Source organism: Caloenas nicobarica, chromosome 6 (genome assembly GCF_036013445.1).
Source record: "Caloenas nicobarica isolate bCalNic1 chromosome 6, bCalNic1.hap1, whole genome shotgun sequence".
NCBI classification, from domain to species: domain Eukaryota; kingdom Metazoa; phylum Chordata; class Aves; order Columbiformes; family Columbidae; genus Caloenas; species Caloenas nicobarica.
In genome coordinates this window covers 21,621,390-21,637,179 of record NC_088250.1, presented here as the reverse complement: position 1 = coordinate 21,637,179, position 15,790 = coordinate 21,621,390, and the positions used below count along the sequence as shown (strand labels likewise).

General features: G+C 41.4%; 1 protein-coding gene across 1 annotated transcript in view; it reads left to right on the top strand.

Annotated features, from left to right (window-relative positions):
• Positions 1–15,790, top strand: part of CERS6 (ceramide synthase 6) — a 122,539-nt gene that overhangs the window by 88,275 nt on the left and 18,474 nt on the right. The window contains exons 7-8 of the mRNA XM_065638088.1: positions 6,374–6,502; positions 10,673–10,779. Of these exons, the coding sequence (XP_065494160.1) occupies positions 6,374–6,502; positions 10,673–10,779 (236 nt within the window). The remainder of the gene's footprint in view (positions 1–6,373; positions 6,503–10,672; positions 10,780–15,790) is intronic.

Genomic DNA, 15,790 nt, shown 5'->3' with positions numbered 1-15,790 from the left:
GCTAGTGGATGTACTGTTTATTCTAAGAGTTAAATGATGAAATATCAATGACAGAGCAAGACTGCCTCAAAAATTCGCAGTATCGCTTTGGTAAAATCTGTGAGGGCTTTCAATTTATTCTACAAAGGGATGGTAAAAACTGGGATACATTTAATATTAAAAAGTGATGTTACATTTAATCTTACCTTTACAGTTACATAATTTCAAGAATCAGAGCATTGCTGTTAATGGGTTATTAATCAAGAAAATAAAAATCTGGCCAGATAAAAACCTTTTTCCAGTATCAGTAGCAACCTGTTCCATATTCCTTCATCCAAGTTCTCTCCTCCAAGGAGAGTGCTGGTCCATAGCAGAACAGAGAGCATGGCAGTCACTCTATAATACCAGTCCATTGAGCTATTCTTGCAGGGTTTTTTAATGTTGCAAAGCTATTTGTTTAAAACACTTGGAAGGATTTTATAATATTTTAATGTACCTGCTTCTGTGGTAATTTAATTAAATGATTGTAGGCTATGCTAATGGAAAAATCCATTACTAGAATTTTAGCAGGAGCATAACTCTGAAAAGAGTAAACAAAGAATCCAGTATATCCTGAATAAATTTAGCTGCTGTTTGGAAACACAGTGTGCTCCTAGGAGTCTTGTGTCAGAGCTACGTATGTAGAAAAACACCCCTCTATTTGAATTTTCAAATTTTTCCAGAAGTAGAAATCTCAAGAAAACATCCACAAATTTTAAATTCATATTGGATGGTAAATAGTAACAAAACCACCAATGTAAGATGAATACATGTAAATCCCTTGCTTGCATTATCTGTAGATGCTAAACATTCTGTTAATCATAAGCTTGAAATGAATACAACTTCACTGTTTCAAAAAACAGATGCAGAAAAACAGTGCTCAGCAGAGCTGCATGGTAGTGGAGATGAATTTAAATGAAGAGTAACGTTGACTAATATATGTAAGATGCAGGTGCCAGCAATATTGAAGAGTCATTTTTTAATATATCAATCAAAACCAAATCTCTGCAGCAATGTTACGGAATTGTTCAGGTTATTGCTGCAGAAAAGTTTTGTGTCTAATCAGTCCCCCAACATTCGTATTCAGCCCTCTGCACTGTGCCATTGGTTACATTTGATTGTGTACCTGTTGAGAGAGAGGAAAAGGTAACAGCATTGCAGGTGCAACAATACTGTGATTTTGCAGTACAATTTATGTTTAAAGAATATTTGATCAGTTCGTGACTTTGTTCATGTGAAAATTGGAGGCTACCTGAACCGCGTCTTGGTTCAGCACTGAAGTGCACTTTTGAAAAGGGCCATTAGGAGGGTCAGTAATACCTTTCTCATTTAACACATCTCATGAGCAAATGCTGTATTTTTTCCCCTCATGACCTGGAGAGTTTGTTCCCTATGGTGAGCTGAGCGCAGAGCTAAAGCCTGGTCCTGTCCACAGCACAGGTGCAAGTAAACCATCTTTTGCAAATCTCTTATATTTAAATGATTTGTACTTGTTATCAGGAAGACTTTGCAGCAGCCTGCTGTGGAAATAGAATGGGAGATGGAGGAGGGGAAGTGGAGCGGTAACAGCTAAGTGACGCCCCTGCTGCTGATTTGCAGTGCTTGAACGCTGAGCACTAGAGCAAAGCCGTGTCCTGTGCATCTGCTGTGCCTGAGAACGTCCAGTGTCCAGCAGGAGCACAATATCTGCAGTGCAATGATCGCAAGTCAGAAGCCATTCATTATAAGCACTCTGCAGGAGAGAGTGGAGATGCCATATTTATAAATAACTTATTAGATCACTGACCAGTTTGGACTGTGGAGACAGTTCTTTTTGCAGTGTAAGCAAAACTGATAACTAGGAAGATCAGACTGAAGAAAGGTGGCCATGCACTGGTGTCACTCAGTAAAACTGTTCTGTGGCCAAGCCAGAGTGCAAGCTGTCAAGGAAACCCATGATTTGAAAAATGTTAGTACTGGGAGCTTATGGTAGTTGACAAAAAGGAGTATAAGCTTGACAGAGCCACCAGCTCTTGCAGCATTGTAATAGTTCTCTTTTCAAGAGCAGGTTTAGTTTAAAAAATGTGGAAACCTTTTAATGTATTCAATACATAATATATGAAATCGTGCCTGTATGAAATAAGGCTCTATTTAACTGGAAGAAGCAGGAAATTTGCCAGCTAACATCAGATGCTATTGTAGTTGTAATACTTCATGACAGCCTATACAGAGCAGATTAACAGTTCTCATCCTGAGAAACCTGTTGATGTTTTCATGTTACAGTGAGAGGAATACTTTTATCTAAACCTTGGTTATCATTTTACATACTTTAAGTTCAGCAGTGGCCGCGTTGTAGTCTGGGATGATCAGAAGTGTCCTGGCAGCCCTGTGCCCAGCCGGAGCTCAGCCAGCCACTTCCATGTAGCGGGTTCCTCTCAGGGTGAGGTGCAGGAGGTTTTCTCTGTGAGCACCAGCACCCAGCTCTGGCCTGACTCCTGCTCACTGTAGCTCAAGAGAAATGTACTTGCTGTTTTCCATTTCTGTTTTATTCTCCTCCAATAGCAAAATCCAGACTTTAAAATGACTTCCAATTGGTTTGCTGACTTTCAAATACCTGTTTATTTAGGTGTTATAAATTCCACCAGATTATCTTTGCCTGGCTGAAGAGGTGTGGGCAAACCATTTAGGCTGTTGCACATATCTACTATTGGCATTAAGACAGCAAACGAAGTAGATTAACTTTTACTGTTTTAGAATGGCATGTTGTTTGCTTCATAAATATCTACTGTGTTGCTGTAATGATGTTCTACCCTTAAGGGTTTTCATTTTCAAAGACTAAAACCTGCTATGATTTGGTTTTGTATCATCTCTGTCCGGCTTTCCATACTCTGTTTTTGTGAAATACAGAGAAAAAATTAGATTTGGGAACTTTGTTACCCTCCCAAGCCCCTCATGAGTTTTAAAAGCAGTGAAGCTTATTTGCATACTTTCCGGATACCTGAAGTATTGTTTGATAGAACAATATTTGACCTGTGTATTTAAAGGAACATATAAAATTTTCCACTCAGTCAGTGTTTTAACGGGTTTGTAGAATATCTGGGAGACCTTTCTGGCCTTCATACCTTTTCGTTCCAAGCATTTGGCAATTCCTAGAGCTTCTGTGGTTTTTTTGGTTGTTTTTTTTGTTTGGTTGGTTGGTTTTTGCTTGCTTTTTTTTTTTTTAAGAACAATTAACTCATTCCCAAAATAAAATAATCTGTAGGTGCTAATTTTCTTGAATATTCCATTTTGAGTCCAGAAAATTTATGTTGTATTTGACTGACTGAATCTGGATCCTAGATCTCTTTCTTAGAACTCAGTAAAAAAAGAGCCATAGAGCTGATTTCTTTTGTTTCAGGGCAAAGGAATTTAGATTGTGTACATTTTACAGACCTTTACAAGAATTGTAATGGTTGAAACCTTTAGCTGGTGATACTCCCCTTCCTTGTTGAAGCCCATTTCCAGAAGCTGGAGTGATTAATAAAGATGATGTTTTGCCCTCCAGTGGTACTAATGCTCCATAATCACTTTGCAGTTTAGTCAGTGAGTGTGTCACATTAAAAAAATGTGGGTAGCAGACGCCTCAATGCCAGAGGGTTTCTCTACAAGTTGAGACCCATGAGATTTCTCCATTGTCTGCCCTGTGTTCTTCCTACTGATGGTGTCAGGAGAAGGTTCTTTCTCTGGTTCCTAGCCCCATATTTTCATGATGCAGGCACATGATATCTTTCAGCAGTTTTAAGTAGAGGCTACAAATCTGCTGTAAATAAATGCATCTTGCACAAACTTACATACGGTTTGAAATATATTTAAAAAAATAAAAAGCTCCTTCCTGTATAGATGCTTTTCTGCTGTGCATGGGTGAAAGTGCTCAAGCAGGCTGGGAACACAAGTACCATTTGACATTATGGGGCCTTGTACCATGAGTTTCTGCGTATTCATTACCCTTATGTATAATTAAAATCCAGCAGGTAGCATCTTCAAAGCATAATATTAATTACTGACGTAAAGAGATGTCACAAACAGGAAAGAAAGAACCAGAATAGCAAAAATAGTCTTATTTATATCACTGCTACTTTTTTCTAACAATCTTCAGTAGATCAGTCCAGCATCTCCGTTTCAGAGCTGGCAGTCAGATAACTGTCTCTTTTAAGAAATGTTGTCAGAGAAGGAGTTCCCTGGACGGCATTTCTGTAAGTAGATTCATGCAGAAGTGCAGAAGACTGCTGCCCAAGAGCTTTAGGGCTGCTTGGGAATAATCCATATTGTCAGGAATGCCTTGACGAGTTCCCAAGAGGGACCACAAATCGTGTATTTGTAGAACACGAATGTGTCAGCTATAAAAACAGACAAGAATTTTCTGCTTGTCTTCTTCCCCCATTTGGACTCCCTGTGTGCTAACATAATTACAGTTAGAAGGAAGATGAAGAACAGTGCCATAGCACCTGCAGCTGAAGCAGATGAGCTAGGCTGCAGTATGGCCACATGGCAATGCTAGTATCCTACTTCTAGTTCCAGGGGATAAGGTAGGTGCTTTACTGTTTCGATTATGGTACAGTGAAATGGTGCCCATGTGTAGGTTTGTAGTTACCTAAATTACTAAGGTGCTGTACCCCTGCTTTCACTTAAGGCTCTTAGAAAGGGAAATAGCCTTTCATTCTCTTTTTGTTCAGTCTGCTTTAAGGAACTACATGTAAAGCAGTGGCTTGAGATGACTGCTGAATGTATTTGGTTGTGCTTCACACTGCTGGGGACCAAATAACCTGGCTGAGAAATATTGTGTGTATACCAAACTCGGATCAAGTTCTCTGTCTTTAGTTTTTGTTTTGTTTTGTTTCCTTTTCTTTCCCCTGCCCCTCATCAGCTTTGTGTTGGAGATACTGGCAATGCCCAGTGATGAGTATGTGTAGGAAATAGGATCTTGTAGCACCTGATAGCATTAAACATAAAGTTACAGGCTGGACAGTGGTCCTGTCCCTATTTAGCTAGTGAGGCTGCTCAAGCTGCAGGTTTTTCCGCGGACTGCAGGTTTATATTGCAGTGAAAGCAAGTGCTGGTACTGAGAGACAGCGGCATTGCACGTTCTTGAAAGCAGTGGTGCCTGCTACGTGCCCGCTGCGTTCCCAAAGAGAGGTACTGTAACACAGGGCAGTTCCTCTTCCCAGCATAGGACAGACAGAACAGTCAGCAGCTCTAGCTCTTGCTTTTCTGGAGTTGACCCTGTGTTAGTGGGGGATCACCAGCACTTTCCGCAGGGCCCTCCTGCCCAACACGTACTTTCAGTCCCTTGGCAAAGCAGGTGCTGCCTCTCTAAAGACTGCAGGGTCTCAGTTTCAGCTTCTCTGCTGTGGGTCATTAGCTGAAGACTGTGGTAACTTTGCACCCAGTACACGGTCAAATCGTGCCTGTGGTCTTTGGGGTTTTGATATCACTTCTTAAAGCTGTGTGGGTACTTCAGCAAACTCCAGCAAGACTTCTTTTTGACTGACTTGATGCCTTGCAGAGATGAAGCCTCATCTCTGTGGGGCGTGTTCTCTCAGTAGTCAGTTGAGTGTGTAGGCCAGGCAGGATTGTTTTCTCTGCTTTGCCTGCCCCTTGGCATGTACCTGAGAATGTGGTGTTGCAGGAGCTTCACCACTCCAGATATTTTTCGATAGTAATAGTTACTTGCTGGCCAAATAACTCAGAGTTAGTGACCTGGAGACCACTGAACCTGCATCATTTGAGAGGCAACAAATTAAATCTGAGTAGGAGGAGCTGTATCAGCTCATTTGAAGATTTTTCTGACTCTGCTGCAGTGTGAAGACAAAGCAACTTCATTAAAAACAAATAAAAATCTGGAACTGGGATTCTCAGCTCTGTGAAAGCTCTCAGTTGTGCTTGGCAGGTGACTGTCAATAACTCGTAGTGCAGTGGAAATGTGTTTCCCATTTCTTTGTAGCTGTTTGAACTCTTGTGAATGGTGTGTTATTTTGCATATTATATTTTGCTTGGTGTGTAAGAAATATGGTGGTATTTGATTTGTATATACATATGCCTTTTCGAAGTAACTTCAGCCACAAATGTTTACTTCGTTAGATTAAGTTACTATGAACTGAGAACTGTAGATATTGCACAGCTTTCAATAACCTTTTTGTATTTTGTTAACGTACAATGGTTATTTTATTCAATCTAAGTGAAATATATAGCAGGGTACTTAATGCACTTATGTAGCAAGATCTTTATGTATCATAACCATAATACTGGATTTTAAAAACATCCATCCGTTTTTGTATAAAAGTACTGAATCTCACTCTGTTTGGTTCATTTTTTTTTTCCCTGCTTCTTGCTGCTCTAGGATTTTGGCATCATGTTTACACATCACATTGTAACAGTCACCCTGATAACCTTCTCATATGTAACCAATTTGACACGAGTGGGATCCTTGACCTTATGTCTCCATGATGCGGCTGATATTGTCCTAGAGGTGAGAAAACATGTATATCATCAGTGTCTGTACATGGTATTCACTATTCTGAGAGCTAGCATGTCAATAGGTAGAATCTATTTCTATTTGAAACAAGTATTTCTTAAGCAAAGCAGCCAGTTCAAGATAATAATGGTGATTAGTGTATTTCCTTGCTGAAATATATTAAGCTTGTAGCAGTGCATGTTTGTGACTTCAGGCTGTCTTATCCCTTGATAAGTTGCTTGTACAAAGCAGACACTGGTAATGCATTGCATGCCAGGGAGGGTTGCTACTGATTTGAAATACAATGTGGTAAACTCAAAAGCTCAAAGTTGTAAAATCTGGAAACTGATGACTATATGAAATAGAAGCTCCTGGTTCTTGACCCTTCTGAAGTGAAGTGTGGGGCAAGAACTCTGTCTCCAAGAGAATCGAGGTGTCACAGTTTGATTCTGCTGTTCTTTGTTGGGCAGAGGGTGCAGGACACCTTAGTGGCTGTTCTGTGCATGGACAGTGAGCTGGCTTCTGGGCTCCAGAATTTTCCAGGTTCCTGTGCTTCCACATCCAGATGCCAGTATTAAACAGTTGGCTTTGGAGAAGAAGGGATGACTGAAATTCTTTTAAGTCAACATGGTCTGTAACTTCCATAACAGCAATTTGGAGATGTTGTCGTCCTGTATCTGCATCAGTGTTTAGACAGCTCTGGCTGGCTGGCTGTGACCTCTCCATCAGGATCAAACCAAAGTTAATAACTGTTTTGTCTGAAGTTATTTTTTACTAAAGTAGTTGCAGGGATCCTGTTATGCAAGAATATATGAATAGTCTCACTGTGTGAATCACCTATTGCAGAATCAAAATCCCGCCATTCTGATTCGATAGTCCTGTCATTCTGTTTTTATTTTTTGATCTTTTTATAATGTAGAAGGCACATGACTGCCTGAGATAGAAAGCAACAGAGAATCTGGATTTCTCCTGTTAGAAATAATTACATCTTTACAAGTCTATTTTTGTGTTTCAGCCATGTGCATAGATCCATTCTGCTAGCTGTGGGTTCACCCAAACTTTCTTCATTCCTCTTTTCTTACAACCAGACAAACGTACTTGATAGTGTTCATTCCAGATCAGACTGGTGCCTGTGGAACTATAAAGCCACTGGAGAGCAGCTGCAATAGGCTAGCCAAAACCTTACCTTGAACACAGTGAGATACATATTTTTTCTCAATTCCTGTGTTCATTCAGTGGCTAAGACAAAGAGAAGTTACTGGTATTCTGACATGATGTGCAAACATTCAGTGAATACACTTCCCCATGAGACACATACTTTACTGGTCTTTCTAGTGGATTTGTTCAGTCTGTTCTGACTGGAAATATTGAAGCCAGGCTAAAGTATAAGAAAGAGAACGACAACTCCTGAGAAGCATTTACTAGAAGGGCCATTACAACTCCCTCAACAGATTTTTGCTAGGGCAGTGGGTCATAGCCCCAGTGCCCTATGAGAGAAATGGACTCCTGCCACCACTGGCATTGCTGAGGGGAAAGTCAGTGCAGAGGAAAAATATTATCAAGCTACAAAAGAAGCTGGTAAAATATCTTGCCCTAATGGGGCAGTTGTGCACCTGACCTGTTTTACGTAGTATGTATTTGTAAAAATGAAAAGCTATTTCCAGAGGCCACTGGACTCTTTCCACCTACCATTTTATAATGAAATGCATCCAGTGGAAAGCTGGAATGGAACATTTTTGCTATTCTCATTGCGGAACGTAGTATATATTGGTAAGAATACTGGAGTTGAGGTTTTTTCCATAGGTCTTAAGGCGTCTGCAGGTACAGAAGAGTCATAGCAGGATTTTCAGGAGTACGTAGCTGTTCTCTCAGGTCTGAGTGAAAGTTATCTTGGATGCTCAAAGCAGCCCAGCCACGGCAGGACAGACCAGACCTAGAGTCGTTTGCTTGCCCAGGAAGCCATTACATTAGCTTAAGCTGAAATCTAGGCTACTGAGAGGCAACTTTCAGAATCCCAGCTGAATTGTTTAAGGGTCTTGGTTATCAGTGGACTGCAGTACAAAGTGCAGGTTGGAAACACTGTAACATAGTCTGCTGAAGCACTTAAAATCCCACCTATTTGGGGACCTTGAGACTTTTCAGCTTCAATTAATGAGCACTCTGACAATTTTGATGCTGGTGTATGGATGTGAGTAATATGCCAATTTAGTATATTTCTGGCATATGAGCCTCACATAACCAACAGTTTCACCTGAATCCTGTCTGTTGGGCTCCATCTATCTCTTAAACCACTTTTTTAAAGAGCAGGGAATGGACACTTCAGACCAAAGCAAACAGCTGCACTGTGAAATAAGTGGATTTAAATAGACTAGCAAGAGTATCTGGAAGAGCTGTGTTATTCAGTTGTAGTTAGGGTTTTTAAGCTTTGAAAATTGTGTTGCATTGTCTTAGGTGGCCAAATTCCATCCGATGACATACTCTTTCCCTTTTTTTGTAGTCTTTCGTTATCAATGTCATTTGTAGATTTGCTGTTTGAGAACTGATGGCCCAACAGGTATATGGTTTTTGAGAAATGGCATGATACTACTACAAGTTGCTCTAGCAATATCCATTCCACACACATGAAACCAGCTTTTTTAGACTGACACCATGGAAATACATCCAGAATTCCTAGCTGAACTTTCAGTCATCTAAAAATCAAGGTTTTGATTCTGACTCTTCTGCTTTGCATGTTGGCACCAAAGTGTTCTCTTTTCCATAAACCAGACTGTGAGTACAAACTGCTAGGAGACTCTTTTGTGTCTGCTGTAGAATATAGAGCCGATTCAGAAGGGTTATGTTTTATGTGCAGTACTGGTGGCTTTCCTCATATTCCTAACTTGTTTTCTGTTAGCGAGGATATCCTTTATATTCATATTTTGTGTGGAAACATTGCAGAAGTTACATAACATCCAAAAGTGAAAGTTGGTTTTGGCACCCAGATTGTCTGACATGAGTATTGAGCACTTCAGGTTCAGTGTGTTTGTACCAAAAATATAAGACAGAATGCAAGAGTTTCTCTCGCCATTTTAGACAATTCTCTGGTTTGAATTCTGCATTCAGAGTAGTGTCATATATGCATAGTTGTGATAATTTTGCTCCCTCTTAGCCCTCTGGAAAGTCTGCATAAGTAAGCATCTTCTCAGTATGGGAGCAGGATACAGGCCCCCTCAGAGGGGGCTTTGAAAGGATTCCCAGTGACTTGAGTAGACACTAAATCAGGCTCTTCATTGTGCAGTGACCCTCTGGACACGTTTGACAGAAAACATAAAGACTGTCCCTGCCTTGATGCAGATGTTTTAAAATAAGTAACTGCTTACACACAGGAACGCTTTGGAAGCAGTATAGATGTCTTAAAACAAGCTTGTTTGTACATACTGTTTTCTTCAGGGAGAAGAGGGCAAAGAACCTTCAGGGAAGGTCAGTGTTTTAATGGGTGGTTTGAGTGAAGAGTAATTAGTAGACTCTTTCACTGAGGAGGAGTTGGAAGACTACATGAAGACAAATGAGATAAGTGTGTAAAAATAGGTGTAGGGAAAGAAGTTGGCAAGTAAAAGTTGGAAAGAGAGGGGAAGAGCGCCTTAGAAAAAGATTTGAAGGGGAGGGGTATAATCTTAGAGGTAGAAACTGTTTTGTGTAGGCCAGAAAGGAAGAGATGCTGTAGGAGAACATAGGATATGGGACACAATAGAGGATTTGAGACAAAGTTTATATATAGCAACACTAGAAGGTCAGAGAGCATGGAGCAGGTGGAAGCTGGATGGATGCTGAAAATGCGAGTGGAGCATACTGGAAAGGTGAGAGACAGGTAGGTAAAAAGGTTGGGAACACAGCTTAAACACAGTGGGGTTCAATAAAAGGTTTAGAAGAGTTTTGTGAATCTGAAATTGTAGGATTTCCACACATAAATTGAACGGGGAAAGAAGAAATGAGATATGTACTCTGGTTTTACGCAGTCTGAGTTTTTTCTGAGAAGTCGTTTTCCACCTGCATGGTGGAGAGGAGTTGCAAGGTCGCTGTGAGGTGATCCAATGAAACTATAAGCCATTTCATTAGAATTTGATTTCTTCTTCTTACAGCTTATACACAATACAAGAGAACTCAGTTGGTCTTACAGAAGTAAACAGACATTTCTTTCTTTTACAGGCTGCCAAAATGGCAAACTATTGCAAGTGTCAAAAACTGAGTGACCTTCTGTTCCTTACATTTGCCATTGTCTTCATTGTCAGTAGGCTTGGCATATATCCCTTGTGGTGAGTAAGCATATCATTTTCCTCAAATGCTAGGCATCAAACAAGCTTGAAAATAACTATGTTGTAATTGAACATGATTCATTGACATTACTCTGTTTCCCAAAGCACAAAGGAGAGTTTCTGGTATAACCAGGTACTGAAAATAGCTTATTTGCTAGAGTGCCATTGTGTTTACTGTGTGCTAGACAAGAAATATATGGGGCTTCTGCTGGTTTTAAGGTAGAAGTGGGTTGGAGACCACATAGTTTCCAGGTTAGCAGTTGGTGGCCTGTGTTGGCAAGAAGTTAGAGGAGAAATAAAATATTAGTCACTGAAAACACTGACTGGAAGCTAAGCTTGAAGCTAGGATCTTCTCATTACCTTTTAATGCACACTTTTTGAATATGTTCAGCTTAAAGAAAAACATGGTGAGATAGGGAAAGTCTGGACCACTGAAGTCAGTATGAAGATGTTATTGCCATGCAGATTGCAATACTGCAGGCTACTCCTTTTCTACCCCTTCTTTGAATTGGGGGTCCTGGGGAAGCTCTGTAATATATACATCTATAAGGTAGTTATACAGGCATTACTGTAATCTCACCTTTTCCCAGACAAGGGCAGCTGCTTGCATGTGCACATACTCTCTCTTGTAGGTACACACACGCCATGCACACAAACAGGATGTAGATGTTCATTTTTTAGCTCAGGTCTTCAACACCCAGAAGGCAGCTGGCTAGTTAGAAAATACACTGATGTACTTCAGTGTAGAAACCCATTAAAGTGTCTCTGTAACCTGTGCGCTATATATGAGGAGAGCTAGAAGAAGTAATTGGCCTTGCTCTTGTGTTCTGGATGCTTTCTTTCTCTTGCATGAACAGAACTAACCCAAATCTCTGTATCACTATGAAAGCAGGAGTGGTCTGTCATTGCATCAGAAGGTAATAACAGTGACAGTTTTGGTTTGGAAAAGCACCAAGAATGCCAGCAATGTTACCCTTTGCAGAATTTTATTTAGAGATAGAACCACCAAGCTCCTTTTTCGAGCATGCAGAGGATTTACAGATGCCAATGTCGACCTCTCTGCCACAGTTCCCTTTCAAATCCTCTATAATGATGTCTCTTTGGGGTTTTGTTACTGCAAACAGGATAAGACCAAGGTGCCCTTAGGGAGCTGTGTCATCAGCTCTGCTTGACAGTACAATGTAGAAATCTCATTTAGCATTTAATGACTACAAAGATAATGTGATAATGCCTGGTCCCTGCTGCACTTTGAGTTGGTGAAGGACCATGATAAATGAAGAAAATGGATAGACACACAAACTGCATGTTTAAAAATGCTTGTTACTTTTATCCAAGGAGCAATTATTTGTTTCTTAAACAGCTTTGCTTCCTTTTCTTCAGTCTTTCCTTGAAGATAACTTGGCCATTCACTGAATTTCTGTAAATGAAGTATTAATAAACTAGTTTTTCTACTTGCCTGATCTCAGGAACAATGGTGGTGCTCCTGCTCATAGGATTTCATCTGCCTGTTGCATTCTGTTTTATATTGAGAAATTAGGGGAGGACCCAATTCCACTGGTGCAGTTCTGCCACTGGAGACTGCAGTACATGACTCTGTACATGGCTCAGTCAGATGATGACTGAATGGGTTTATGAAGGGGAAGGCAAAGGTGAAGTCATACTTGACCAACCCAATAACCTTCTATGATGAAATGACTGGCTTGGTAGATGGGAGAGAGCAGTGGATATAGTCTACCTTGACTTCAGTAGGACTTTTGGTACTGCCTTCTAGAAGATGCTGAAAGAGAAGCTGCGGGGGGTTGGACTAGATAATCTTTTGAGGTGCCTTCTAATCCCTAACATTCTGTGATTCTGTGTGATAACACATGGGCTGGATGAGCAAACAGTGACATGGGTTGAAAACTGGCTGAGCAGCCAGACCCAGCGGGTGGTGATCAGTGGTATGGAGTTTAATTGGGGGCCAGTAACCAGCAGTGTAGCCCAGGGGTCAGTACTGAGTCCTGTCCCATTCAGCATCTTCATTAATAACCTGGATGGTGCAGCAGAGTGCACGCGCAGCAAGTTTGCTCGTGTTCCAACGTGGGAAGAGCGGCTGCTGCACCAGAGGGTTGTGCTGCTGTCCAGAGGGATGGAACCTCAGCAGGCTGGAGAAATGGGCTGACAGGAACCTCATGAAACTCAGCAAAGGGAAGTGCAAAGACCTGCACCAGTAGATGCTGGGGGCTGGCCAGCTGGAAAGCAGTTTTGCACAGAAGGACCTGAGGATCCTGGTGGGCACCAAGGTGAACATGAGCCAGCAACGTGTCCTTGCGGTAAAGAAGGCCAATGGTATCCTGGGCTGCAATAGGAGAGGTGTTGCCAGCAGGTTGAGGAAGGGGATCCTTGCCCCCTGCTCAGCCCTCCACACCTGAAGTGCTGTGTCCAGTTCCAGAGAGACGCAAAGCTGCTGGAAAGAGTCCAGCAAAGGGTCACTAAGATTGATGGACTGGAGCACCTCTCACATGAGGAAAGGCTGAGACAAGTGGGATTGTTTAGCATAAAGAAGAGAAAGCTCAGGATGGATATTATCAATATATATAAACATATGAAAGGAGAGCAGAAAGAAGACTGACCCAGGCTCTTTTCAGTGATGGCCAGGACCAGAGGCAATGAGCACAAACTGTAACACAGGAGGTTCCATTTGAACATCAGGAGACACTTTTTTGCTGTGAGGGTGACCAAGCTCTGGCACAGGTTGCCCAGACAGGTTGTGGACTCTCCATCTTTGCAGACACTCGAAAGCTGTGGTCCTGGGCAGTCTGCTACTGGTGACCCAGGCTGAGCAGGGCAGTTGGACAGGATGATGTCAGCCATCCTGTCATTCTGTGAGCTGCCTTATGTGTTTAGCTCTGACTCCAGCATTTAAACCTCACTCTCTATTATTTGAAATGGCAAACAAGGAACTGCTGACTTGAAATTTTTTTTATTCAAACACAAAATTTACCAGATCACTGTTATGTGCTTGCCTTGCTGAACAGTCAACAAAGAGCAGATTGATCTTGTCCAGAGTGCACAATTTTGAAGGAGGTTATTTGTCTTCACACTTTTAACTAGAAACAGCTGTCCAATATGCTTTTTCTCTTGAGACATCTGAAAATCAGCAAGGTCAAGATTTTCCCATCCTTTACATCCTTACTATGGTAGTCAAGTTTTGGAAAGTCCACACTTTAAACCTGAAGTGTTTAAAATAGCACTGTGTGTTTGTAATGGGAACTGAAGCTCAGAAACTGAGAGTTCACACTGTCTTGAGTGATCTCTCTGAAGCGTTGCAGCCAAGTGTCACACTGTGCAGGAAGCCCTTGCTAGGACTAGGCAAATTATAAATTAAAGAATGACATGGCTAGTGGGAATCAGGCATCACACAGCTGAAGTCCATATAAGAGTCCCCAATATGTACCTCATGTTGTCTGACTGGCAGAGTCCCGCAAGAGATTACCAGCACGGTGATAAGTTATCTAGCAAGTGTCAAAACTTGAGCCCTGCTTTACAGCTGTGGCATTTTGTGCTGGTGTTCTGAATGTGCCCATCTGTTCCTGTATATGTTAGGTGACAGCAGCACTTCCATGCCACTTGAGATTGAACCATCCGAATCCTGCTCTACAGTGTAGCACTGGCCCAGTGTGCTGAAAGCAGGGTAAAAATTGAAGTGAGCAGATGTAGGGAAGAGGGAAAGGGAAAAGGGCTGAGCAGCACCTTCTGTGCTTGATGTCAGCTCCCTTGGTACTGAATATTGGGCTAATGAGGGCAGCAGGTTACAGCCGTAGGTGAGTTTTGTTGCTGGGATGGAAAAGATCAGCATAGACTAGTAAAGGCAGAGGGTTTGTGTGTTATGGGAACGCAGCAGCCGACAGTGTGCTCTGTGCTCCTCTGTCACAGACAGAGTGGTTACACTGGCGATGCCCCTGCTGCTCCTCTCCCTTAATCAATGGAAGAAAACATTTATTTATTTATTTGAACATGCAGTGTGGTGTATATGATCTTTGATTTTTAAGACCATCTTATTTCCAGACCAAAGCATTGATGTATGTACCCCTAATGGTTACCCTTACATAGGCGTATGATCACAGATCTCAGCTGTACTGTGGGCATTGTGTGTGAGTCAGGGTTGCAGGGCTGAAGCATGGGACTGTCAGCTTGTCTCTCCCAAATCCTTTTCCTCTGCGAAACAGCAGTTCTAGATCTTCACCCCCATTAGCTTGCATGTCAACAAAGATGAGTCATTGGAGTGGCAGCAGGCCAGGAAGCATAGTTTTGCTCTCCTTTGCTGAATATTCAAAATAGCAAAATTTGGTGCATGATTAATATTACATAAATATGTAAATTTTTCTAGCATAAAAACTGGGAAGTATAAAATTGGCGTGTGCGTAATGTAAAAGGAAGACTGTAATTTATAAGAAAACTTCCCCCACGCAGTAAGGTGAATACCCAAGACAGGCTTCCAGGCTTATGAAGCACTGGCGTGCTGTTGTGTTCCGGCTTTGCACAAGTGCCATTTAATTTTGCATAAAGGTACTAATAAACAATTCAGAGTGTATCAAATGCTGTTGTTTGAAGGTTGTTTAGCAGCGGGGCTAAGACAAAAGAAATGGCAATTAGGTATATATTTAGCAGTCTTTCTGCAGGCATCTGGAGTTCATTTCAGCAATAATTCAAAAACCCCAGGACACTTTCTGCCTCCTGCTGCTAAGTGAATGTAGGAGTAAAGCTGCTATTTTCACTGACAAGACATTTTGCTTGTGAAATTCTCCCACTTGCGCATAATCACTGTTCTAGCAAATTACAACATAAAACACAACTCTCCATGAGTCAGGGGGACTATGATGCCTTCTCAGGTGATACAGGACTGTAGGGGGAATGAAAGCAATCTCAAACCAAAGAATTTATGTACATTATGTGAGCCCTTGGCTAGTCTAATCAAGCTGGGCAAAGCAGTTACCTCAAGACTTTATTTCAATAAGCCTTGCAATTCCTC